A 20,941-nucleotide genomic window follows, 5' to 3' on the forward strand; every position below is an offset into this window, starting at 1 on the left:
AGTCATTATATCAGAGAACCAGCTTTATCAGTTCAACGTGATAAACACCTGCAGTTGCTGTCCACTTTGACCTAATTAAGCCAGAGGAGCTCAGGAATATTCAGTGGGTCAATTGTTTTGTTGGCTTTTGGTAAGCTTGATGAAGGACGATGGAAAAAGATGCTTTAGAGGACGGGATTTTCCGCCATGCGTCATGATGTTGCGAAATTGACGTGTACTCACTTCTCGCAGTATTGCATATCGACCGATTAAAGTCATAAATTGAACTTTCTTATAATTTAAAGTTTGAATTTGTAACTATATGAATACTTAGGTCTTCTAGCAATATATACCTATTTTTTTCTATATTAACCTTGAAATGCTGTAAAGTAAGCCTCTGAGGAATGTTCCCATAACATTTCAAAGTATGATAAATCCCCAAGGTTAGAGTCAAAATTAGACACGGAAACATATGAACTCTCTTGCAGTGAGGCTGAACCAGCTTTGTCCTTGGAACCGCAAGGGCTTAAATATTGTCTTTTAATATCGATTTCCTTGATTCTCTCCAACTGAAACCAAAAACTATCGCTGTGAAGATCATTTAGGTAGCTTGTATCAATTGAATTCTCCTCGGTTCTCTTTTCATTCAATTGGTCTGGCAAAATCCCTTTACACTGATGATAAAATTTGCTCATATATTTATCTATTAGTTTCTTCTTCAACGGAATCGAACTATTCCAAATACTCAACATGTCCTCAAGATCATTCCAAAAAAGCTTTAGAACAACTTTTTTATTACATGATTCGTCGTTGTACAATTCTGGATTGAGTCCATTTTCAAAAATTAACCTGAAGTTCTTCTTACATTTCCAACTGGAATAGTACCTCTTACTCATCAAAGAGTTAAAAATGACTTCATGAGCAGAATGAATTTTGATGCTGTTTAATGCCTCGTCTAGCAAGTCTAAGTTTCTATTGACCGAATACTGAAACTGCGCTTTCTTTTTGAAATTCTCATTTTTTAATAAGTGTATGGAGCTCGATATTCTAATGGACATTATAGAATTTATAAGACACAGATATCTAGAAGCGATTTGAATCACAGGCGTGATTATCAAAGTGAACTGAGAACCAAAAGCGCTTTTAGCGCGCGTAAAAATCTCAGCATTTATTATTGACAAATCCAGATATAGTATGTCCAACAGTTTTTTTAGAAAAAAGTGATGCAAATTAGTAGAACGGGAAAACTCGTAGGAAAGAGCAATGCAGTAATTAATATACAGTAGGAAGGTTTTGCAATATAAGTGTAACTTAAACCGAATTATCTTTTGAAAGGAAAATTGTGAGTCTTCTTTTGTAAAATAATCTTCCAAACTTTCAAAATTTTTTTCAACTAGGGCTTCAAGTTTCGAAACTAAGGACACTAAATCCGATATTCCTAATGAGGGACTCACCTTAAATACCTTCTCTACCACACTGTGAAGTAAGCTCGTTATTGGAGAAAGATTCCTGAAATTGGCCATTATAGATGTTTCTAAAGAAACATTCCAAATATTGGATACAGTGAGTTCAGTTTCAAAAATAGGACTTTTTGTGTTGAATTTTTCACTAAACGTTGCTACTGGAGTACCATACACGATGGAGTCTTCCATATCACTCCAAACTAAAAAATACCACAATTTTCTTCTCAAATGTTTCTCTTTCTCATCGTCGATTTCAAGTATATCTGGGTCTCTATTAAGTTCTAATGATTCTGCCATTGAGATAAGTATTTCATGATATATTTGACTTTGAGGTAAATCTGACACTTCACAGTCCTCTGGTGCATGACATTTATAAATCTTCATGAAAACAACAGCTTGAAAAATTTTCAAATTAAAAATCGAGACCAAGTCATATTTCCTTAAACAAAGCTTTGATAATTCTATGGATTCAAGAGGTATTGGATTTTGTATAATTGTTCCTATCGTCCGTGAGGCTTCAAAAATTTCGTCGTTATTAAGATCAGCATTATTGAATACAGAAATATAACTCAATCTTAAAAGAATCAACATTAAAGATAAAAAAGCGTAATCTAGCCAATCTTCCGGAACTGGAGTCAAAGGGTTGCCTTTTTCGTCAAATTTCACAATTCGGTTCAAATCATTTCGAAAACTGGTCTCGTCAAGAAGTGGAAAAAATGGATAAATATTTTTGAAAAAAATGGCAACAAGAGCAAGCAAAACATTTTTAGTTGGTAAAATGAGTCTAACTTTGACTAAAACATCATCTAATGACTCAAGGGTTTCTCTGGAATAAGATAAGCCCCGTTTTAAGCCAATTCGAGATATAAGGCTTTTCGCTTTTGAAATCTCATCAACAGAAGGGTCTTTATGTATAAGTTCAATATAAAGATCCCCGAAATAGTTACGCATCTCTGATTCTACCTTATTCAGCTTTTCATTTTCGAAATAAAACTTTCTCCAGTCAAAATTTTTGAGTCCAGATAACCCTGACATTTTAGAACTGATATTGTTTGCCGGATCTCGTCTGACTGTCATCAAGAAGTTAAAGGGCTTCCTTTGTATCTTCACAAGACGATTTCTAGATGATTCCGGGTTTCTCATATTAAATAAGATTAAGTCATCTTTCGATTCATTCAGAGAATCATCGTCTTCTGAAACAATAGCAAGAAGCGTCTCCTTATCATTATTGAAAGCAGCATTTGGGACTTTATACTCGAGCGGAGACTTGATATGATCTTCAATCTTCAAATTGTTCAGCTTCATAATGTTTTCAAGAATACCAATCTTGTATTCTAAATGAAAAATATAGGATCTTGCAATTTTTCTTCCCGTTAAGGAATCCAATGCATAACATTCCACGTTTGCGCTCTCACACTTTGAGCATTTAGGAAATCTCTGATCACATTTGATTTTCCGTCTTCTACATCGATCACAAGCTGAAAGCCTCAGGCCATTACTCTGTTGTCTTTCCAGTCTAGCCTTATGTTTCTTTTGAGCTTCTTTATTAAGAGCAGCCATCTCCTTGTTCGACACGGATAATTCTCAGCTTCTTGAGGTTAATCACTCTGTTTTCGATAATAAGCCTCTAATCAAGGACTTGAATATGTGCAGCCCATCAAATATATTAAATAGCTAGTGTTTAACATGCTGTTTCCTAAGAAGTGTATTTTTTGCCTTGCCAGTGTGGCTCGAATTTTTGACTACAATTTCAAGTTTTTCACGTGATTTTATAATTTTTTTTTATTTATTATTTTAGATACATCCTCACTATCCATTCTTTTGAAGACTCATAGACTGGGTTAGTTTTAGGCTACAAAAAATTCCTGAAAAGTAGTAGAATTTGGATAGACAAGGCTACGGCTCTATCAAATCTTTTAGAAATGATTAACCCCTTTCTTTTAGCGAGAGCTAAAGCACCATGGATACATCATCCAGATCTTTTTTAGATAATTGGATCTTTGAAACCGTTTCAGAGTTCTTGACCTTTAGTTATTTCTCTATATTAGACATTTCACTCCTTAGTCTTAGTGTGTTAAAATTAAAGAGATGTTTTAGTTGATATTCCCACATGCTATGAAAGCTTAATTCTGGCCCTTACATATTTCTAATCAAGCGTTCCTTGCACGAAGGATGGCTTCTTCCAAAATGTGATAGTGTATGGTTATTGCGATTGTCGCACCTAACTGCATATTCGAAATACCTGCTAAAAAATTTTTGCATATTTAGGGTTTCATGAATATTCACATCAAACATTGAACCTCCCTTTCACTTAAAAACTTTTGGATTGAACTATCCTCTATTAAGTAGTCTAATGTTTCTCTGCATATTCAGTTCTCAATCAGCAATTATAGAATGATGATCATTGAAAAAAAAAAGATCATTTTGTAACAGCTCGTATTCTACTAGCCAAAAATAAGAATGACTTATGGCTTTCTCAATTCGGTTTCGCTGTAATTAACATAGAACCAGCATAAAACCCTTGCTCTTTAAAAGTATTTAAATGCTTCTTCGCCAGGAATTGGTCTTTCTTTCGGCAACTTAAGCAAATTCTTTTCTTCCATTAACCTTAGTTGAATGCTCTTCAATAGAGAATATAAGATTTTTAAAGTGATAGTTTGAACTTTATGAGACCTAGCAATTTGCAAGCAGTTACCTAAAATGGTCTCCAATTCCATCAAGTTCCCTTTGCGTAAATCAACACCCATGGAAGGTAAATACCAATTTTTTTCATCACAGCGAATCATATCATCATCAATTCCGTCAGGCAAAAAAACGCCCTCGCTTTTGGCAATTTCTATTATTTCTTTCATTGCTGGTCGAATAACACTTTCTGTAACACCAAATAATTCTAAACGACCTACGTCACAATTTGTTAAAGCACAGGTCGCATTGAGAGATGCGTTGTAAACAAGTTTTTTCCATCTTCCATAGTTCACATCTTCTTGGTAAAAGCAATAATTTTTTCCATTATTATATAGGTCAATAAAAGACCTCGCGGTTATTTCCTGAAACAGGTCTTCTAATTGCAAATTTTTAAAATAACCAATTCCTAATGAATCCAGTCCTTCATGATTAACTTCTCCGTTGTATAATGTCGAACTTATCATAGATACTCCACTCAAAACTACATTTTGGGAAAATTTCTTCAAAAGTGGCTTTTCAATACCAATCCCATTTTGAATTAGAACTATTGTTGTTAGTTTTGGCTCTACTACTTTCTCAATGAGATCTTCAATTTTACATATCTCCGGTATGTTTTTGGTGGTCACAACTATAAATTGAAATGGGCCATAAGATACTGCTTCTTCAACTGAGCTGACCATGTTTGCTGGTTTATAGTTCTCAATAATCCCGTAGTCGACGGAACTTAACTTATAACCTTTTTGTTTCAAGGTAACATAATTTGACCTAACAATAGACGTCACTGTTGATTTACCTCCATATTCTAACCCATATGCTGCAATGATTCCAACACCCCCCATACCTAGTATAAGAACATTCATTGCTGATTTAAAACTACATTAAAGAAAGTTCTTAATTTAATGTGGCATATACATACATTATTATGCGCGCTTAACTAGCCCTAGAATAGAAATTTTGGTGATTGTCCCGATTAGGAAATGTCACCCCATAGTTAAAAGATAAGGAATCGACCTTCCTAAGATCAAAATTGTCGGCAATCGAAAAAATTTTAGGTTCGCCATCCCGATTGACTCTTCAAATCTTCAGTGACATTGTCTAAGCCCCATCTTTCTATTTTTGTACTTGCTGATGATTCTTGGTTTTTCCAGCTCCAATAGTCACCGACAACTTCTGGAAGAGAAGTGCCATTACTAACATCTTTTATAAATTTTCCAATTATGGGAAGCATCTTAAAACCTAAACCAGAGTCACCTGTAGCTACAGTCAAATTTTTGAATTGTGGGTGTCGACTTATAATCCATCTCTTATCATTTGAATCTGAGCACCAACATAGCTTTTCGTAAACAAATTCACGATCTGCCAAAAATGGAACTGCTCTTTTTAAAAAATCCCTAATAGAATCTCTACACTTGTCCGGGATTGTTTCATTTGGATGCATACCATTAGATCTGGGAACACTAATAGTTCTGCCGTCCGCTACTTTCTCATAGTTTGTAAAACCTGGAAACTCATTGACAACTTTAACGCATAAGTTTTCGTCGGGTTCAAAAAAAAAACCTCTCTGAAAATTAAAGAGTATTGGACCATTCCTCATACTACGAGCTTCTTCAGGAGAAACCTTTAAGTGTACAAGGCTCCAACATTTGGCCGTCGTCTGTTTATTCATATCAAGGAACAATTCAGTGTACGCGCCTAAACACATAATTATCTTAGGAGCTACTTGAAGAGACCCATCTTCACATTTTACTGACACGAGTTTGCCTTCATGTATTTCTAATCCAGAAACAGTACCTGAATCCCCAAATTTAAATTCAACTCCCTTTTTCAAGCAGTCTTCGTAGATAATTTTCATGGCTTTAGAAGCATGAACCCATCCTCCTAAAGCATCAAAATATCCTTTCCATCCGCTAATGTTGGAATCTTTCAATAAAGGAAATCTTCTTACAAGACTCTGAATATTTTCGCACCACTCAACATCTTCACCGTAGTTATTCTTTACCCTTTTATTGTATGCCTTGGTGACATACTCTAGAGCTTCTGGATTGTCGTCAGCTACCCCAAGCATTCCAGTCTTGTGATAAACTGACTTAAAGATGGGATTTTCCCAAGCCTCAAATGCCAACAAAGAAGTATAATTGTCTAAATCACTACCATACTTAGCAGAAATAACCTTGTTAATGTCATATCCTGCTGAGTCAAGAGATGGAACTTCCCATTTATCAAGGCAGAGAATTTTTGCATCTGGCTGATCTTTAATGATCCACCATGCGGTACTCAACCCCCAAACTCCGCAACCAAGTATTAAATAATCTAGATTCTCCATTTTATTTATTGAGTCCTTAATCTTGTTTTCAATTCATAAACGTCCCAGCCGATCTTTTTATATTGCAGCATTATTTGGTCCTTTATATAGACAATATATAAAGAGAAGATAGTATGAATTCCTTTTTAAGTTGCGACAATAATTATCTCAATGCGATGTATGTTACCAAATTTTCTTTAGATAAAAAAGCGTATAGGGTATTCAAATATCTCTTGTTTATTCTATTCCGGGCTTTCTTAACTACATTATCTTGTTTTAATATTTTACACTAGAGACTTAAAAGTCAACATAAAAATCAGCATACAAATAAAATATGTAAACGATAATTAAGTCAATTCTTTAGAATCAGCTGTATTTATATAAGTTAAGAGACGCCTGTACCAAGGCAAAGAGGTATAATAATCCATAATTTCAATTTCTCTTGTTGTCAATGGCCTGTGTCCTTCTAATAAATCTACTTCAGATAATTTTGGAATAGATGTTCGGAAGTAAAGTTTATAGCAAATATATGCAAACAAAACTAAAGGAACACCAAGATAAGTTGCAAAAAAGTCATAAGCGTTTGGCTTTCCCCCAACTGGAAATAAAGAGCCATAAAATAAACCCATTAAAATCAAAAAACTCATGAGCGACAAGAAAATTGGACCCACTGGAAAAAGTTTGGCTCTCCATGAATGCTTTTGCTTTAAAATATCAGAGTTCTGTGCTCTGATAGCCATATGAAATCTTAAAGATACAATACCTAGCACTACCCAAACTACCATGAATATTGTAGTGGTGATAGAAGAAAACCAGGTAAATACCGTAGCTCCGGTACCGGAACAATTCATGTAAGTGAACACAATTGTAAATATAAAGGTTATTAATAAAGACCAAGTAGGCCTTCCCTTTTTATCCACTCTTGCTATAAATTTTGGCAACATCCCTCTAATAGCTAAATGTCTGATACACCGAGCTGCGATGTACACAGGTTCCAACCCCCCTAGAGCCAAACAAACTACCATTAAACCATTTATGACGTCAGGCAAATACTTTATTCCAGCATCATTCATTGCAATTATAAAAGGAGAGCTTGCAATTGACCCAGCAGTACCCCACAATCTAGGGTCTGACTCAGGAACTAACAAAGTAATAAACATCACCAAAATCATAAAGAATCCAAATATACGAAGACCTGCACTTTTAACCGTCCTAGGCAAAGAAAACCTGGGGCTCTCAGATTCTCCAGCAAGCATTCCAACAAATATTTGATCCCCAACGCCCCATAAACAATAAAGGCAGCTAAATGAAAATCCGCGTACACCGTTATTAAAAATATCGTATTTAGAACTGTCCCAAAATTGCCCATTATGAATACTTCCAGTAGGGCCTCCACCTGCACACATAACTATGCAAGAAATTAATATCATAAGCAACATTATAACTTTGATAACAGCAGTTCCGTATTGAAATTCCGCAAACCAAATGATTGGTAAAGCATGAATCATAAATGTAAGAACTATGATAATACTCATCCATGCGGCAACTGGCACTTTAGTTGTCCAATATGTCACTAATGTAGCTACAGCTGCACCTTCAGATGCCATCACAGTCGTCCAAGCTAACCATTCACCTAACCCTATTGCAAAGGCAGCCGCAGGATCTAGAAATCTCTCAGTAAAATCAATAAAATTTCCTGAAGATGGATATAAAATTGATAATTCAGTTATGATTTCTAAAACACATATGACCATTGAGCAAACAATAGTATAAGATATGATCATGCTTCCTGGACCAGCGAACCTTAGGGCCTTACCAGTTGAAATGAAAATTCCCGAACCAATATTAGATCCTAGGGTCACGATCTGAATATGCCTTGTCTTGAAAGACCTCTTGTACTGACCTTGTCCCTCTTTTTCACCAATGACTCCCTCTACTGCAGAATCATTAGTCGAAGCTATATTTTCTTGATCAAGATAGGCTAACTCGCTTACCTCGACATTCCCCTCCTTTTTTCCTAATTCCTTCATCATTATGCCTTATTAGTACCATCAGAAGTTTCGCTTTTTGGAAAATACTTATGCTTTATATTTAATATAGCACATGGATGGAAGAAGAGAGAGCGATAAGTGAATCTTGATAACTTAGGTCGAGATTAGTCGGATATTCCAAATTAGGAAGAGTTTTTGATTCTCCTCGACCTTCCTTCTGAAAAAAAAATTCCGATAAGAAAGGCGTCAACCCCGTAATCTCTTTATATTATTTTAGATCACCAAACTGAGGAAAGTCTGTCGTAGTATGATTGGTATCTAAGAGGCTAGTATTTTCAACCAACCACTCATCAGATATTCTTGAAATAGTAAACAAATGACAATCACTTCTTCTTTAGACTTAGATATCACACATTCAGGTTTCGATTAAAACATTTATTAGTTAAGCTTCTGAGCAAGAAATTTCATTTATCTGATAAAATGTTTTAAACTTCTTTCGCGATTTAGATATTATGAAGGGAAGGACGTGGATTTCTCGGGTCTCCTTCGAATTATTTCACAAGTGCAGACCTATCATTTTAATTAATACGAAATCTCAAGATAACGAGTTATATACAAACGCCTTACAACTTTGAATTATTTTAGCTCAAGGTGAAGGATTCATATGTTTTACGATGAAAAGAACCATATATTGTGTCCTTTTTTTTGGCATAAAGTAAATAGAATTAAGGATTGTGCGATTTATGTAAGATACAAAAAAGGATTATGGGAACCACATTTATATTCAATTTTGAAAATACTTGCTTCGGCTGTTATAAAGAACCAGAAGTCTTTCAGGAGATAATTTTGTACTGTATGTTTTTTTTTTTGTTTTGGAGGGGTGTGCGCCCCCGATTATGTTACTCTCCTGATTAATGATTTAAAGTGGACCGAGCTGTTGAGCAAAGATAAGAAGAGTCAGCGAGGTTTGAATTGATAAAAAAGCTTTTAACTGATCGAATAACAAAAGGTAGGATTGTGCGTACTATGTTTGAAAGGCATAAACTCTTAAAGAATTGGGATTCTTTCTCATTAATTAACCATACATCACTCTCGCAGCCCCCTGTTGAGTGTCCTGAAAGTACAGCGGACTCAATAAATTTTACAAAGTTAGATCTAACCAAGCTATATGAAGATGATGTCGCTGAAATATTTAAAAAAAAAGGCTTTTTGAAAACGGGAAAGAAAAGACAATTTAGATCACACTTAGGTTGTGAAGTGTGTAAGAAGAAGCGAATAAAATGTGATGAAAAAAAGCCGAAGTGCTCTAGATGCAAGATGAACAGACTGAAATGTCGCTACAATTTCGTACTTCGCTTCAAAGAAGACTATGAGAAAAAAGGGAAAAAGTTTGGCAGAGAAGGGGTTTGGTTTAAGAATACCCCCAAAAAAGATAATGGTCTTTTGGTTCCTCAAAATAGAACGAGTTACTTTTTGAATGTTAAAAATAAGGACCTTAAATTTATAAACTTTAAGGAAGAAGATATCAATCAATCTTTGCATATTGGGCGTACCTTAAGTGCCTCGATAATACCTGTTGATGTTTTAGATTCCACATCAGATTCAAGTGTTTTAAATTTCGCAGTAGCATACTACGTCGACTTCATATCTCCTATTTTCAATCCTTTAGGAGACAGTATACCAGAGAGGATTGTTATGTCAAAATTTCTGACTCAAAGAGAAGTAGTTATCGAAAAAGGTCTAAGCTTATCTACTTTAATAAAGTATTCACAAAGCAACAGCCATATATTTTATTTAGTATCTGCCATGGGGTGCATCTACCTTTCTAAATTGAATAACTCTTCAGTGTGGTTAAGTCGGTCTCAAACATTCAAGCATTTGGGAATGTTCAAAATTGGTGAAGCAATTCGATTTTTGCAGAAGGATTCTAAATCGGCCCCAAGCAGTCCTCTTTCGACTGATATTTTGTTATCTTTTGTATTTCTAATGTTATACGAAGTTGCAAATAACTGTGACGAAAAATGGCTGTGTTATTTAAAGCTATGTAAGCTATTACTTTCTTCGGGTAAGTTCGTGTGGCCAAAAAATACTCTAGAGCATTCCCTATTAAGATTTTCTTTGGAACTCCTAAGCTATCAAGAAAGTATGGGTAGAACAGCTTGCAAAGGTTCGAACAGTTTTTTCCTTGCATTGGATTACGAAAAAGGGAAATCAATGTTACCAAGAAACATTAGGGATGGTCCATGTGTTCGTTGGATGGGATGTGATCTACAACTTGTGAATATAGTTTCTGATGTAACAGATTTATCATTTGAAAGATGTAATGGTAGTATAACAGAAGAACACTATGAGCTGCTTTGCATTGGCTTAAGAAATAGATTAAATTCTATGGATAATTACATATATTTTGATATTTGTAATTCCGAAGAGCCATATTTTTCTGACAGTTTAAAACTTGCTTCTGAGTCTCAATTTAGTGATTCATTTTTAGAAGGTTCAATCAGCAAGGAGGCTATTTGCTTTTTATTATCAAATGAAGTAAAAAGCAAGGCAACTATCCTTTATCTAGAGGCTTCTCTACTTTGCTGCTCCCCAGAGGATACGCATTTACAACTTCTAGTTTCCAATATTTATAGGATTCTTCATTTTATCATTCTTCAAAATGACGTTAAATGGTCTTCTACCTTATTATGGCCATTGTTTGTGGCAAGTGCTGAGATATCGATTTTTAGTCCAGACTGCGAGGAGCAACGATATTTAACGCTAAGTATGCTAGATAGGATGGAGCCCAAGGGTTTGGGAAATATCAATACGGCGAGAGACGTCATATTGGGAATATGGAAAAAAAGGGATATTGAAAACTGTTATGAAGGGAGCTTTAGATCCTCAAAAAAAATGCTTTCTATGGGTGGTCGCCATAAAGCTTTATTGGGGTTTCAGAATGACTGGGAGAAATACGTTGCTAACGAAAGTTACAACATATCATTAGCATAACATAATTCATTACCTCATCGTTATTTATTACTCTGCAAATTTCGGGTGAATTTTCAATTTATTAGCTTTGCGCCACCTATTCAGGTTTTTTAAATTTCAAACTCTTCTTATATGATGATTTTTTAAATTTTTTTTTGTTTAGCATTATCTATTCGATACATCACAGAAAAGTGCTTTTAAAGGACAAGTAAAATACGCAGAAAAGTTATTAAACTAATCATGCTCTCTATTCATGCGATTACTGAAATCTCTGAAATTTCTGGTTCTATAACTTAGCGCATATTTCATAATACCCCTACTTGATAACGATTGTTATCAAGTGTTGAAAGCTGGGAAAGAATAGAAAAGCTTTTATGTACGATTCTATGAAACATCTCTCTCTTGCCTGGCGGTGGCATTTCAGTAATATAATAATCATTTGCCACACCACCTCACTATATTGCATAAAAATACAGTTAGAATTAGTATGCGCATCTTTTTACATTAAATAATTCTAGTTCTTTCAAGATACTGTGTTCGGAAAACTTGAAAGAAGTCCAAACAGTAAGCAAAATCACTTTTTCGCAGCTAAGATTAGTTGCTTCCTGTATGTGGGTTACAAAAAGAATTTCTATTCTATATACCTATACTTTTATCAGAAACTTCTTCCTCTTGCTTTTCAAAGACGAAAGAAATTTCCAAGAAGGCAGTAATACGTAAGATAAAACAAGACATTTACTTTCGAAACACCAAAATGATTCAGCTTCTAACTCCTCGCCTACCAGGAAAAGGTAAAAGCCTTTGCAAAGGCACCTGTAGTAGTGAATTCTTCCAAATCATTGACAATAAGAGTTTTATTCTCATATGTGAAGTTAACTTTTTTATTTTGAAAGGTGACTTTACTTGGTCTTTTGGCAACACCTAGAACTGTAATATTTGACAAACTCTGCTTAGATTTATAGTCACCATGCCCTACAGAATGTAAAGAGCCATTTGCAGCTGAAAATTCAACATACAATGAAGACTTAACCACCTGGGATTCCCCATCATCGATGTAAACACTTCCTTTAGCTTTTCCTTCAATATCTAAAGCAACTATCAAACTAAAGGGATTTTTACGGCTCTCGGTTGTAGTGTAGGCTGGTTCTTGGGTCGGTATAACATTTCCACCCCTAATGTGAAACGGAATGTGACCCAAGGGTGCATTTATAGATTCATTTTTGCCAGCTGTAAAATTGGCCTCTTCGTATGTATACCAATCATAGTACACTTCACTTACAGAAGCACCAGGAAACGTTCCTTTGACTTTATCAACACCGGGCTCCAAGACTGGTGTAACAATTAAAGCGTCACCAACAAAGAATTGATTGTCAACGGTACTTAAAGTACGGTCATGTGGAAATTGCCATGATAAAGCCCTCATTACTGGGAAACCAGTCTTTTGAGCCTCATGTAACAAAGTATAATAATAAGGAAGTAGAGAGTATCTTATTGTCACAGAAGTCTTTGTAGCATCTAAAACCGACGACCAAAGATATGGTTCTTGGGGAATTGCTCCTAATATATTATGGTTTCTGTAGAATGGAAAAAAAGAAGCCAATTGCATCCATCTTGAACATAATTCATAATCAGTATTTCCGCTGAAGCCACACGCGTCTACTCCAAAAAATGGAATGCCAAACATTCCCATGCTCAATGCCTGTGGAATTGAAAAATACATCCACGCCCAATTAGCAGTATTATCACCACCCCAGTGGGCAGCATATTTCCCTGAACCAGGTGCGGTCGATCTACTTACGATAAATGGCCTCTTGTTTTCATTTACCTCAAGTAAAGCTCTATATGTAGCATTTACTTCTGTGAGGCCCCAAAGGCTATGAACGTCATACTCAAGGGTTCCATCAAAATGCGTAGCATTTGGTGAAACATCATGTGTAGCCAAATCATGATTACCCTGATCATTATTAATAGCATACGGGGGATAGTTTATATTGCCTTTCCCTGGTAACTTTGTATTCATAGAATTAATTTGCGAGCTTGAAGTAGTTGGTGAGATTGAAGAGGTGGAAGGGCTGGAGGATTCAGAACTCAATGACAGAGATATATCAGATGAATTGGTGTTTTCGTAGCCAAGAGGATAATCTGAACTCGAAAAATCATATGGGAAGTTGGGTTGCGCAGGATTTTGATCAACTTTCCCGGAACCACATGATCCAACGCAAAAACTTGAAACTTCATTCATGTCACACCATATGCCATCATACTTTACATCCTTATACCAGCGTTTGAACTGTTTCGTCCAATATTCTTGTGCCCCTGGTGCCAAGAAATCTGGAAATACTGTAAATCCAGGCCACACTGCCCCTATATACTCAGAACCATCGGGATTTTTTAAGAAGTTTCCCTTACCCTCAGAGTATGGCAAATAATCCTTATCGCTTTCATTGAGTGGATTTGGGACGTATATAGCAGCATCGACAATTGGGACATAATGTTGATTATTCTTATGAATTTTGTCGATAAAAGCTTTATACTTATCTAATGGGTATCTATAAGGATCATTAGTAAAATCTTTATAAGAGTCCATATAGTCAATGTCAGACCAAATTGTTTCCAAAGGAAGGTTGAAATTTTTGAAATTTTCTACAACTTCCTCAAGCTGCTCAAGTGTTCGGTAACCCCATCTGCATTGGTGATAACCAAGTGCCCAATATGGTTGAAGGGCTGGCAATCCCACTTCTTTCACATATTGTTGAATGACATCTTTTGGCTCTGGTCCACTGAAGAAATATAAGTCAATTACACCGCTTAAAGCTCTCCAAGTTAAAAATTCTTCACCAAGAACAATTTCCTGAATAGCACTAGTTCTCCAATATACTCCATGTGTAGTATTACTACCATATCTTTGGTCCAAGTAGAAAGGATGAACGCCGTATATGTTACCATCGATAGGATCACCCACATCATTTGCATACAAGGTCTTGACTGCTCCAGGCTCATTTACAAGACCATGAATAGATTCTCCAAGACCAGTTATGACGTGTTGGTTAGGTAAAGTGGTATTGAACTGAATAAATTGGTTAGAAAACACCAATGGATTGCCAATGGTAGAGAATAAAATTTCATTGGTTGCTTTTCTGACAACTTTAAAGCCAAAGTTCTTCTCTTGATATGTAAATTTCAAATCGGATCCTCGAAGGTCTTCGTGTTTCCACTCTGAACTGGGTTTTGAAATTAAATAATCAGGCAAATCAAAAACATCAGTCATGTTCTTTGGTTTGATTTGAACATTTAATCTTTCATTCGTCTGATATTCGACAGTAAGTGTCAAATAATCAAAGTCGTACCCATATATATCGGTTGCTTCTTTCAACTTCAAGATCCCTTCAATTCCATGCCTTGTTTTCGAAACGTTAAGAAGATCGTAGCCTTTTGCAGCTACATTTGCATCAATTGCAGATGAATTGATGATGTTAGGAACTTGTTCAACACCCCATGTCCATGAATCTTGTATTGTAGCTCGTGAAGACTCTCCAAATGTACTGCTAGCTTGATCGCTGTTGTAAGATTCACTTGATAGGCCTTTAGCTGTGGCTACGAACAAATAGCTCACTGCGCAACTTGCAAAATTGAATCTCATTTTATTTGAGCTTCTAGTCGCACTATCTACGGATCTTTTATTTTCACCAAAGACTAAGCCAGAATCATCCCTATTTATCTTCAAATCAATCATTATTGTCACTCTACCATTTTGCCATCTAAGGTGGAGCTGGTACATGGAAACGACGCATTTGCTTCGAGAATTGCGAGATGCGACTTCATAACCCTCGGATTGCTTACTTATTCTATTGTCTTAATATAAAATGAATCATTTTGGAACAGATTTTGTGGAGAAACTCGCACAATCTTTTTCCATTCCTCGAGAATTTTCCGAGTAATATTGCAGCTGTATTGTTATACTTTTGTTTCTCCAATATTAATCTATCATTGGTTCTAATTTTCGTTGGGAATGTGGGGCATATTTGTAATTCACGCACTACAATACAATTATCAAACTAAAGAGCCTGTATCTAGCAAGAAAATCTTCCGGATTAATTTCGATTACAGGGTGTTTTTGTTTTTCCTTAGCTTTGAGCCTCGTTGGTAATAGATTGCTCAAAAAGCGTAGTATAGACGACAGACACGATAGGAGATCTCAATTCTTTTGAAAAAATGTTCCAGAATTTATGCTTCGGGGAGGGGACATCTTGAAGAAGTTCGATTTTTTACTCTATGGTTTCTTGAACTCATTATCATATATAGCTATAAAGAACATATATATTGCATCAATTGCTTCTTTTGAAGTAGTTATTGATGTTTTGATATCAGAATCTATGACTATCGTCTTTGACAATATCTCAGGCAATTTTTTTAATCCAATTAAGCAGTAGCGAGCTCGGTTGCAGGATATTTATAATGCCAGTACAAGTTCTATGGTATTCAAAGAACCAGATAGATAGCGGATAAGCTTTTGCCCTACATGTGTTTTAAGCAGCAGTGCAAATATCTAAACTGTTCAATGCCACCCTTTTTGCCATTTGTACACAATATGCGTCAGTCGCTCTGGACCTTCTTTTCGGAAATACCCCTGAGGTTAATTCGATTGTGATAATAATCGAAATTGTCTTCTATCATCTCTATTTTTTTATTCCTTTTGCGTACGACATATTAATCTTCTAAAAGTCTGTAACCTTCTTTAGTTAATACAGCATCATCGTTGTAATTTGTTCCTCAAGGTTCTATAGTATCTGCTTATTTGCTACATTTTGATACCATTTATTTTGTGAGTCATTATATACTTGTCTAAGCACTTCTCTCGAACAGCCTTATCGCTGTGGTATGGACCGTGAAACAAATGCAACAACTATGCATTTTTTTACAGGGCAGACTTGTTCATATTTTTTCTTATGTAATGAAGAGCCTATAATTAGAGCTCACAAACTTTGTCAGACATCTACAAAAGATGAACACCATATAGGATCAGCTGCATCGTTTGAACATAACGTCTTGACTACTCCAGCATAGTTCAATTCATTCAGTCAAGACTGACCATAATTTGAGCAAAATTTGATAATGTCTCAAGTAAATCAACATACATACATAACAAAGAAAGCCCCTTGAATCGGTGAATCCAAATAGCTTAATGCTTTAGATGTTGATAAAAGGAAGTAGGGCATACACAATTAAACCAATCCAAATAGAAAATGAAAACAATTGTTATTAAATGATATACTAAGAGCTCCTTGAAATCTTTCCAAGCTTCCTCTTATTGTAAGATTAAAACAATACACTGATGAGCCCGAAATGCTGCTTGTCTCAAGTACAGATCTTAAAATTGATATCATGTGTCTTGTGTCTATGATCTTCATGAAACTGCATGGTTTTAAACACCAAAGAGATAATCCTGGCATGATTCATAAAATAAAGGAAAGGAGCCACACAGACTGTTAAACATCGCTTATGTCTGTTTGATAATCTACTCACTATTTCCTTTCAGCAATTGGAAATTCAAGTGAGACTGAACTTGAGAGCAAATCTTTGTTTCATTATTATGATCGATAATTGACCTGATATGAGTGATGTAATATGAAATAAACGTTGGTACTCAGTTTCACTAATTTCAGTTTATCAGATTTATATGAAGTGACTTGTGGATCTTCTAGATTCCACTGGTGAAATAAAACCTTAAATGAGTGCTTTGCTTGAATCTTCAATCTTGATCATCATAGCAGTGGTGATTGAATAGAAGTTCAAAAGATTCGCTATATTGATAAACTTCACAGATGCCGTCCAAGTAATCCAATACATATCGTATTGTATTAGAATTCAAGCGATGTGACAAATCGACTATCTTCGCTCTAAAAAACCTCCGATCGACAGAAGTTGTCGAGGCAAGTACACCAATAAACAAAGACCAAATTGGTAAGTTTGCCTCATCATTGTGAGGTTGTTCTATTTGACTAACGATATAAGACATGTGATCTTGAAAATTATATGCACTCAATGTCTTTAAGTAGAGCATTTTCCGGATTAAAATTATTGAAGTCTTCGTAACAATTTTTGCAATCGAAATATTGCATTTAAAATACTTGTGCGAGCCTTCGAATGAAATAAAATTGAGTTCATTGAGATTTTTCTCGGCCCTTCTCAACAATGCCTCGTGAATTTCTCTATTTTGTTTGCTTAAAGGTAAGCTCATTCTACTCAGCCAGGAGCATTTCGCTGCTATTTCGAAAGCACACAATATAAGCTCAAATGCATTTGAGTCAAACCAGGTATCTTCGATAGATTCTTCTATGGACAGCGAGGACTCAAAAATTATAGAACACTCGAAAGGATTCGGAACTCTGGAATTTAAATCTTCGTAATTACACAATAAAATAACGATAGAATAATTGAAAATAAAATTTTCAATCACAACTCGGGTTAACGGGCTCTTTAACGTTAATGATTCAGAAATACCTTCAAAAATTTTCGGCCCCTGGATAACTTTCATTATAAGTTCAAAAGACGCCTTAAAGTGGAGGATCCCATGCGGAGACCCATCACTGGTGAATCTATCCCTGAGACACAATATCTGTAAAACTTGTATCGCACCAAAATACCAATCTTTGATTTGGTTACTTTTCATTTCATTTGTTAGTGATAATAACGATTTCGCGTACCTATCATAGTAGATCCTTCTAAATTTGTCGTCATTACTTGCAAGTAAGGAAGCGCCACATGCAAAAAAAATATTTCTTAAGATTGGCTGTTGAGCACCCGCAAGAAGAAACACTTTTCCAGTAGCAAATTTTGATCTTATGAAAGGATGAGCGACAGTGGGCAAGAATCTGTTTATGAAAATATAGTATAAGAAATAATCGATACCTGAAACTTGTGGATCTAGATAACAGAATTGAGTCTGATGAGCAAGCTCATTTGGCGACCACGAATCGTATTCGTGTAACTCCTTGTGATAATTTTCGCTCTCAAGCTCTGACTCCGAAGGTCGTTTGCCATTCTTTATCGACACTACGAATCTTTCATGGGATAGGTTTTCGCAAATAGGAAACTCAACTTTGGACCAGAAACAAGTAAGACCATTCCTTATACAGTTACAGCATTGTGGTCTGGTCTCATCACATTTGACTTTCCGTTTCTTACAACAGATGCACCCATTGACAGACCTTCTTGATCTTTTTGAAACTTTCTTATTGATAACATTACCAGAGCTAATATAAAGAATACTTTGATGCTTGGTAAGACTGTCCAGAGAGTTCATCTTGTTATTTATCAAATGCTACCTTCAAAAGACTCAAACTGGTTTTAGTCTTGCCTTATGGGTTAGTTAGTAAGAATTTGTCTCATTATTTGGGGTTCAGGATTTTTGATACTAGCCTTGAGTATAATTATTATGTGCAGGCTTTGATAATCTTACAAAGTCGTACATTTCGTATGCATTTGACATGAGATCGATCGAGTGCAAATACGCCAACGCAATTGAAAATAAAAGATAGAGTTTTAATACATAGCAAAACTTCGAACACTTTACATAAATAAATTTACATCGCTATCCAGAACAAGATTTTTATTAAGATTAACAAAAACATTTATTAATTGAATTTTTTTTAATATTTTTTTAATTTTAGAAGTTCTTTGATAGAACTTATCTTCTAATACTTACCGATCTCACTGCTCTCGCTCAGCTTAAAAAGATAGCTAACAACACGAGATTCATGTACACGAATCCCTAACTGGCCTGTTTTTTGAGCGCTTTTTCAGCAATTTCAGTTAAAAATATTGCTCTTTCTTCTTCATACCTAGGAGCTATTACCTGAAGACCCACTGGAGTTCCATCAAACAATTCAGGGTCATAGTATTTATAACAAATTTCATCCAGCTCATTTAATGGCTTATACAGGGTCTCAATAATGTCAACTTCTTTGTCGGCCTTTGTGATAGGCATTGCAACAACGGAATAATCTAATAAATTAAATATAGGAGTGAAAAATGTTCCTAGTCTTCTAAAGTCACCAACCTTATACCCTGTGGTGGCATGTAAGGGAAGCAAAAATCCATCTATTGGTCTGCCTGTTGATGTGAGAGAAACAGTTGATTGCCAGAATTTGTCAAAAATTTGCTGATACTCATATCTAAGACCAGCATCATCCCAAAATTCTGTAATAGTTCTCTCATCAGATAGGCTCCCATCGTCATTTCTAACTAATACCTCATTCCTGACTGGCTCCCCGGATTTTTCGCATTCCGCTATTATTTCTTTACCACCGTCAGCACGTAGAATCCTCATGCAAAGGTCTAGCATTTCAAATAAGGGAATCGGAGAAGCTATATCAAGGACTTCATGACCATCGCTTGTTAGTGCATTCCTCGTCATTCTAAGCGCTCTCTTAATTGGCGGATGAAGGTAGTGACCCTTAGTAAGGTCGAGTACTCCATATGAGAGCTTTCCTTTTATTTCAAACTCTCTCCAAGGAATATGTGGGCACAAGGGATCATTTTTCCATGGCTCGGTATTAATAATTGCTTTCGTGAATAATTTTAAGTCATTTAAATCCGTGGCCATGGGACCAACGACAGAACGGATAACTGGCTGATGAGCATTGGAGTTTGTTATCTTGCAATAAGGAATCCTCCCAGTACTACATCTCAACCCAAACAATCCTTGTGCGTTACTGGGTAAACGGATACTACCTCCAATGTCCGTCCCCAAGCCCAATAACGAACCTCGACCTCCCACGAGAGCACCCTCTCCACCGGAAGAACCACCACACGATATTTTCCTATTGCAAGAGTTAAGTGTCGGCCCAAGAAGGTTTGAAACAGTCTCACCAGACATCATCGCTGTAGGGGTAGTTGTTTTCACATAAAAAACTGCCCCGAGGTCTTCTAAAATAGTTGCAATATTTGAAACATCTTCCTTCTTAACAGGTTTGTTTACGAGACTTACATAGCCTATTGCAGTATCAATTCCCTCTAAATTTACCTGGTCCTTCAAAGAAATCGGAATACCATGAAGTGGACCAATTGGTTTTCCGTTTTTTTTTAAATAGTCATCTAATTTTAATGCTCTAGCTAATGCTCTATCGATGAATATTTCACTGCAACAATTCGTTAGTTGATGCACGAATGAAGCTCGCTTGCAAAATACTGAAGTTACTCGATGACTAGAGAGCTTTCCGCTAGCAATTTGAGAAGACAATTCGGCTATAGTCAGATTTGCAATGGCTGTTTCTTCTTGAGGTAATATCTTTGCTAAGTAGTTGCAAACATTTGGCTCGTCTTCTGCACTTGGCAAGGTGTTCAAGACCCAATCTGCAGGTATTTTTGAAACAAGTGCTTCTCTTTTCGATTTTGCAATTGCTTCCCATGTCATTTTGTTTTCCTTATAAGAACTTAAACCGTGAATATGTGAGATTATTTATCTTTCTTGTATGTTACTCTTCAGTAAACCATATAATTTGGCTTCTAGTGTTGGTATTTATGGTTGCATATTAATTTTGTGACCG

The 20,941-nt window shown here is 35.7% G+C and overlaps 8 protein-coding genes across 8 annotated transcripts; 1 reads left to right on the plus strand and 7 right to left on the minus strand.

Moving 5' to 3' along the window:
* Positions 1-347: 347 nt before the first annotated feature.
* Positions 348-3,002, minus strand: PRCAT00005074001 (Zn(II)2Cys6 transcription factor; the record flags this gene model as incomplete). The annotated part of the gene is made up of 1 exon (XM_062955119.1): positions 348-3,002. The coding sequence occupies one exon, from the start codon at positions 3,000-3,002 to the stop codon at positions 348-350; it is 2,655 nt and encodes an 884-aa protein (XP_062811755.1).
* Positions 3,003-3,970: 968 nt separating this feature from the next.
* Positions 3,971-4,987, minus strand: PRCAT00005075001 (ketopantoate reductase family protein; the record flags this gene model as incomplete). Its single annotated transcript, XM_062955122.1, has 1 exon — positions 3,971-4,987. One exon carries the CDS (start codon positions 4,985-4,987, stop codon positions 3,971-3,973), a length of 1,017 nt encoding a protein of 338 aa, XP_062811756.1.
* A 188-nt stretch (positions 4,988-5,175) lies between these two features.
* On the minus strand, positions 5,176-6,450 carry PRCAT00005076001 (NAD(P)/FAD-dependent oxidoreductase; the record flags this gene model as incomplete). The annotated part of the gene is made up of 1 exon (XM_062955123.1): positions 5,176-6,450. One exon carries the CDS (start codon positions 6,448-6,450, stop codon positions 5,176-5,178), a length of 1,275 nt encoding a protein of 424 aa, XP_062811757.1.
* Positions 6,451-6,776: 326 nt separating this feature from the next.
* Positions 6,777-8,462, minus strand: PRCAT00005077001 (uncharacterized protein; the record flags this gene model as incomplete). Its single annotated transcript, XM_062955124.1, has 1 exon — positions 6,777-8,462. The coding sequence occupies one exon, from the start codon at positions 8,460-8,462 to the stop codon at positions 6,777-6,779; it is 1,686 nt and encodes a 561-aa protein (XP_062811758.1).
* Positions 8,463-9,446: 984 nt separating this feature from the next.
* PRCAT00005078001 (uncharacterized protein) lies at positions 9,447-11,414 on the plus strand (the record flags this gene model as incomplete). The annotated part of the gene is made up of 1 exon (XM_062955125.1): positions 9,447-11,414. The coding sequence occupies one exon, from the start codon at positions 9,447-9,449 to the stop codon at positions 11,412-11,414; it is 1,968 nt and encodes a 655-aa protein (XP_062811759.1).
* Positions 11,415-12,171: 757 nt separating this feature from the next.
* Positions 12,172-15,171, minus strand: PRCAT00005079001 (glycoside hydrolase family 31 protein; the record flags this gene model as incomplete). The annotated part of the gene is made up of 1 exon (XM_062955126.1): positions 12,172-15,171. The coding sequence occupies one exon, from the start codon at positions 15,169-15,171 to the stop codon at positions 12,172-12,174; it is 3,000 nt and encodes a 999-aa protein (XP_062811760.1).
* A 1,971-nt stretch (positions 15,172-17,142) lies between these two features.
* Positions 17,143-18,696, minus strand: PRCAT00005080001 (Zn(II)2Cys6 transcription factor domain-containing protein; the record flags this gene model as incomplete). The annotated part of the gene is made up of 1 exon (XM_062955127.1): positions 17,143-18,696. One exon carries the CDS (start codon positions 18,694-18,696, stop codon positions 17,143-17,145), a length of 1,554 nt encoding a protein of 517 aa, XP_062811761.1.
* Positions 18,697-19,164: 468 nt separating this feature from the next.
* On the minus strand, positions 19,165-20,808 carry PRCAT00005081001 (uncharacterized protein; the record flags this gene model as incomplete). The annotated part of the gene is made up of 1 exon (XM_062955128.1): positions 19,165-20,808. One exon carries the CDS (start codon positions 20,806-20,808, stop codon positions 19,165-19,167), a length of 1,644 nt encoding a protein of 547 aa, XP_062811762.1.
* Positions 20,809-20,941: the final 133 nt, after the last annotated feature.

This window comes from Priceomyces carsonii (genome assembly GCF_900007245.1).
Source record: "Priceomyces carsonii strain CBS4050 genome assembly, scaffold: Debaryomyces_carsonii_scaffold_6, whole genome shotgun sequence".
In the NCBI taxonomy this organism is placed as follows: Eukaryota; Fungi; Ascomycota; class Pichiomycetes; order Serinales; family Debaryomycetaceae; genus Priceomyces; species Priceomyces carsonii.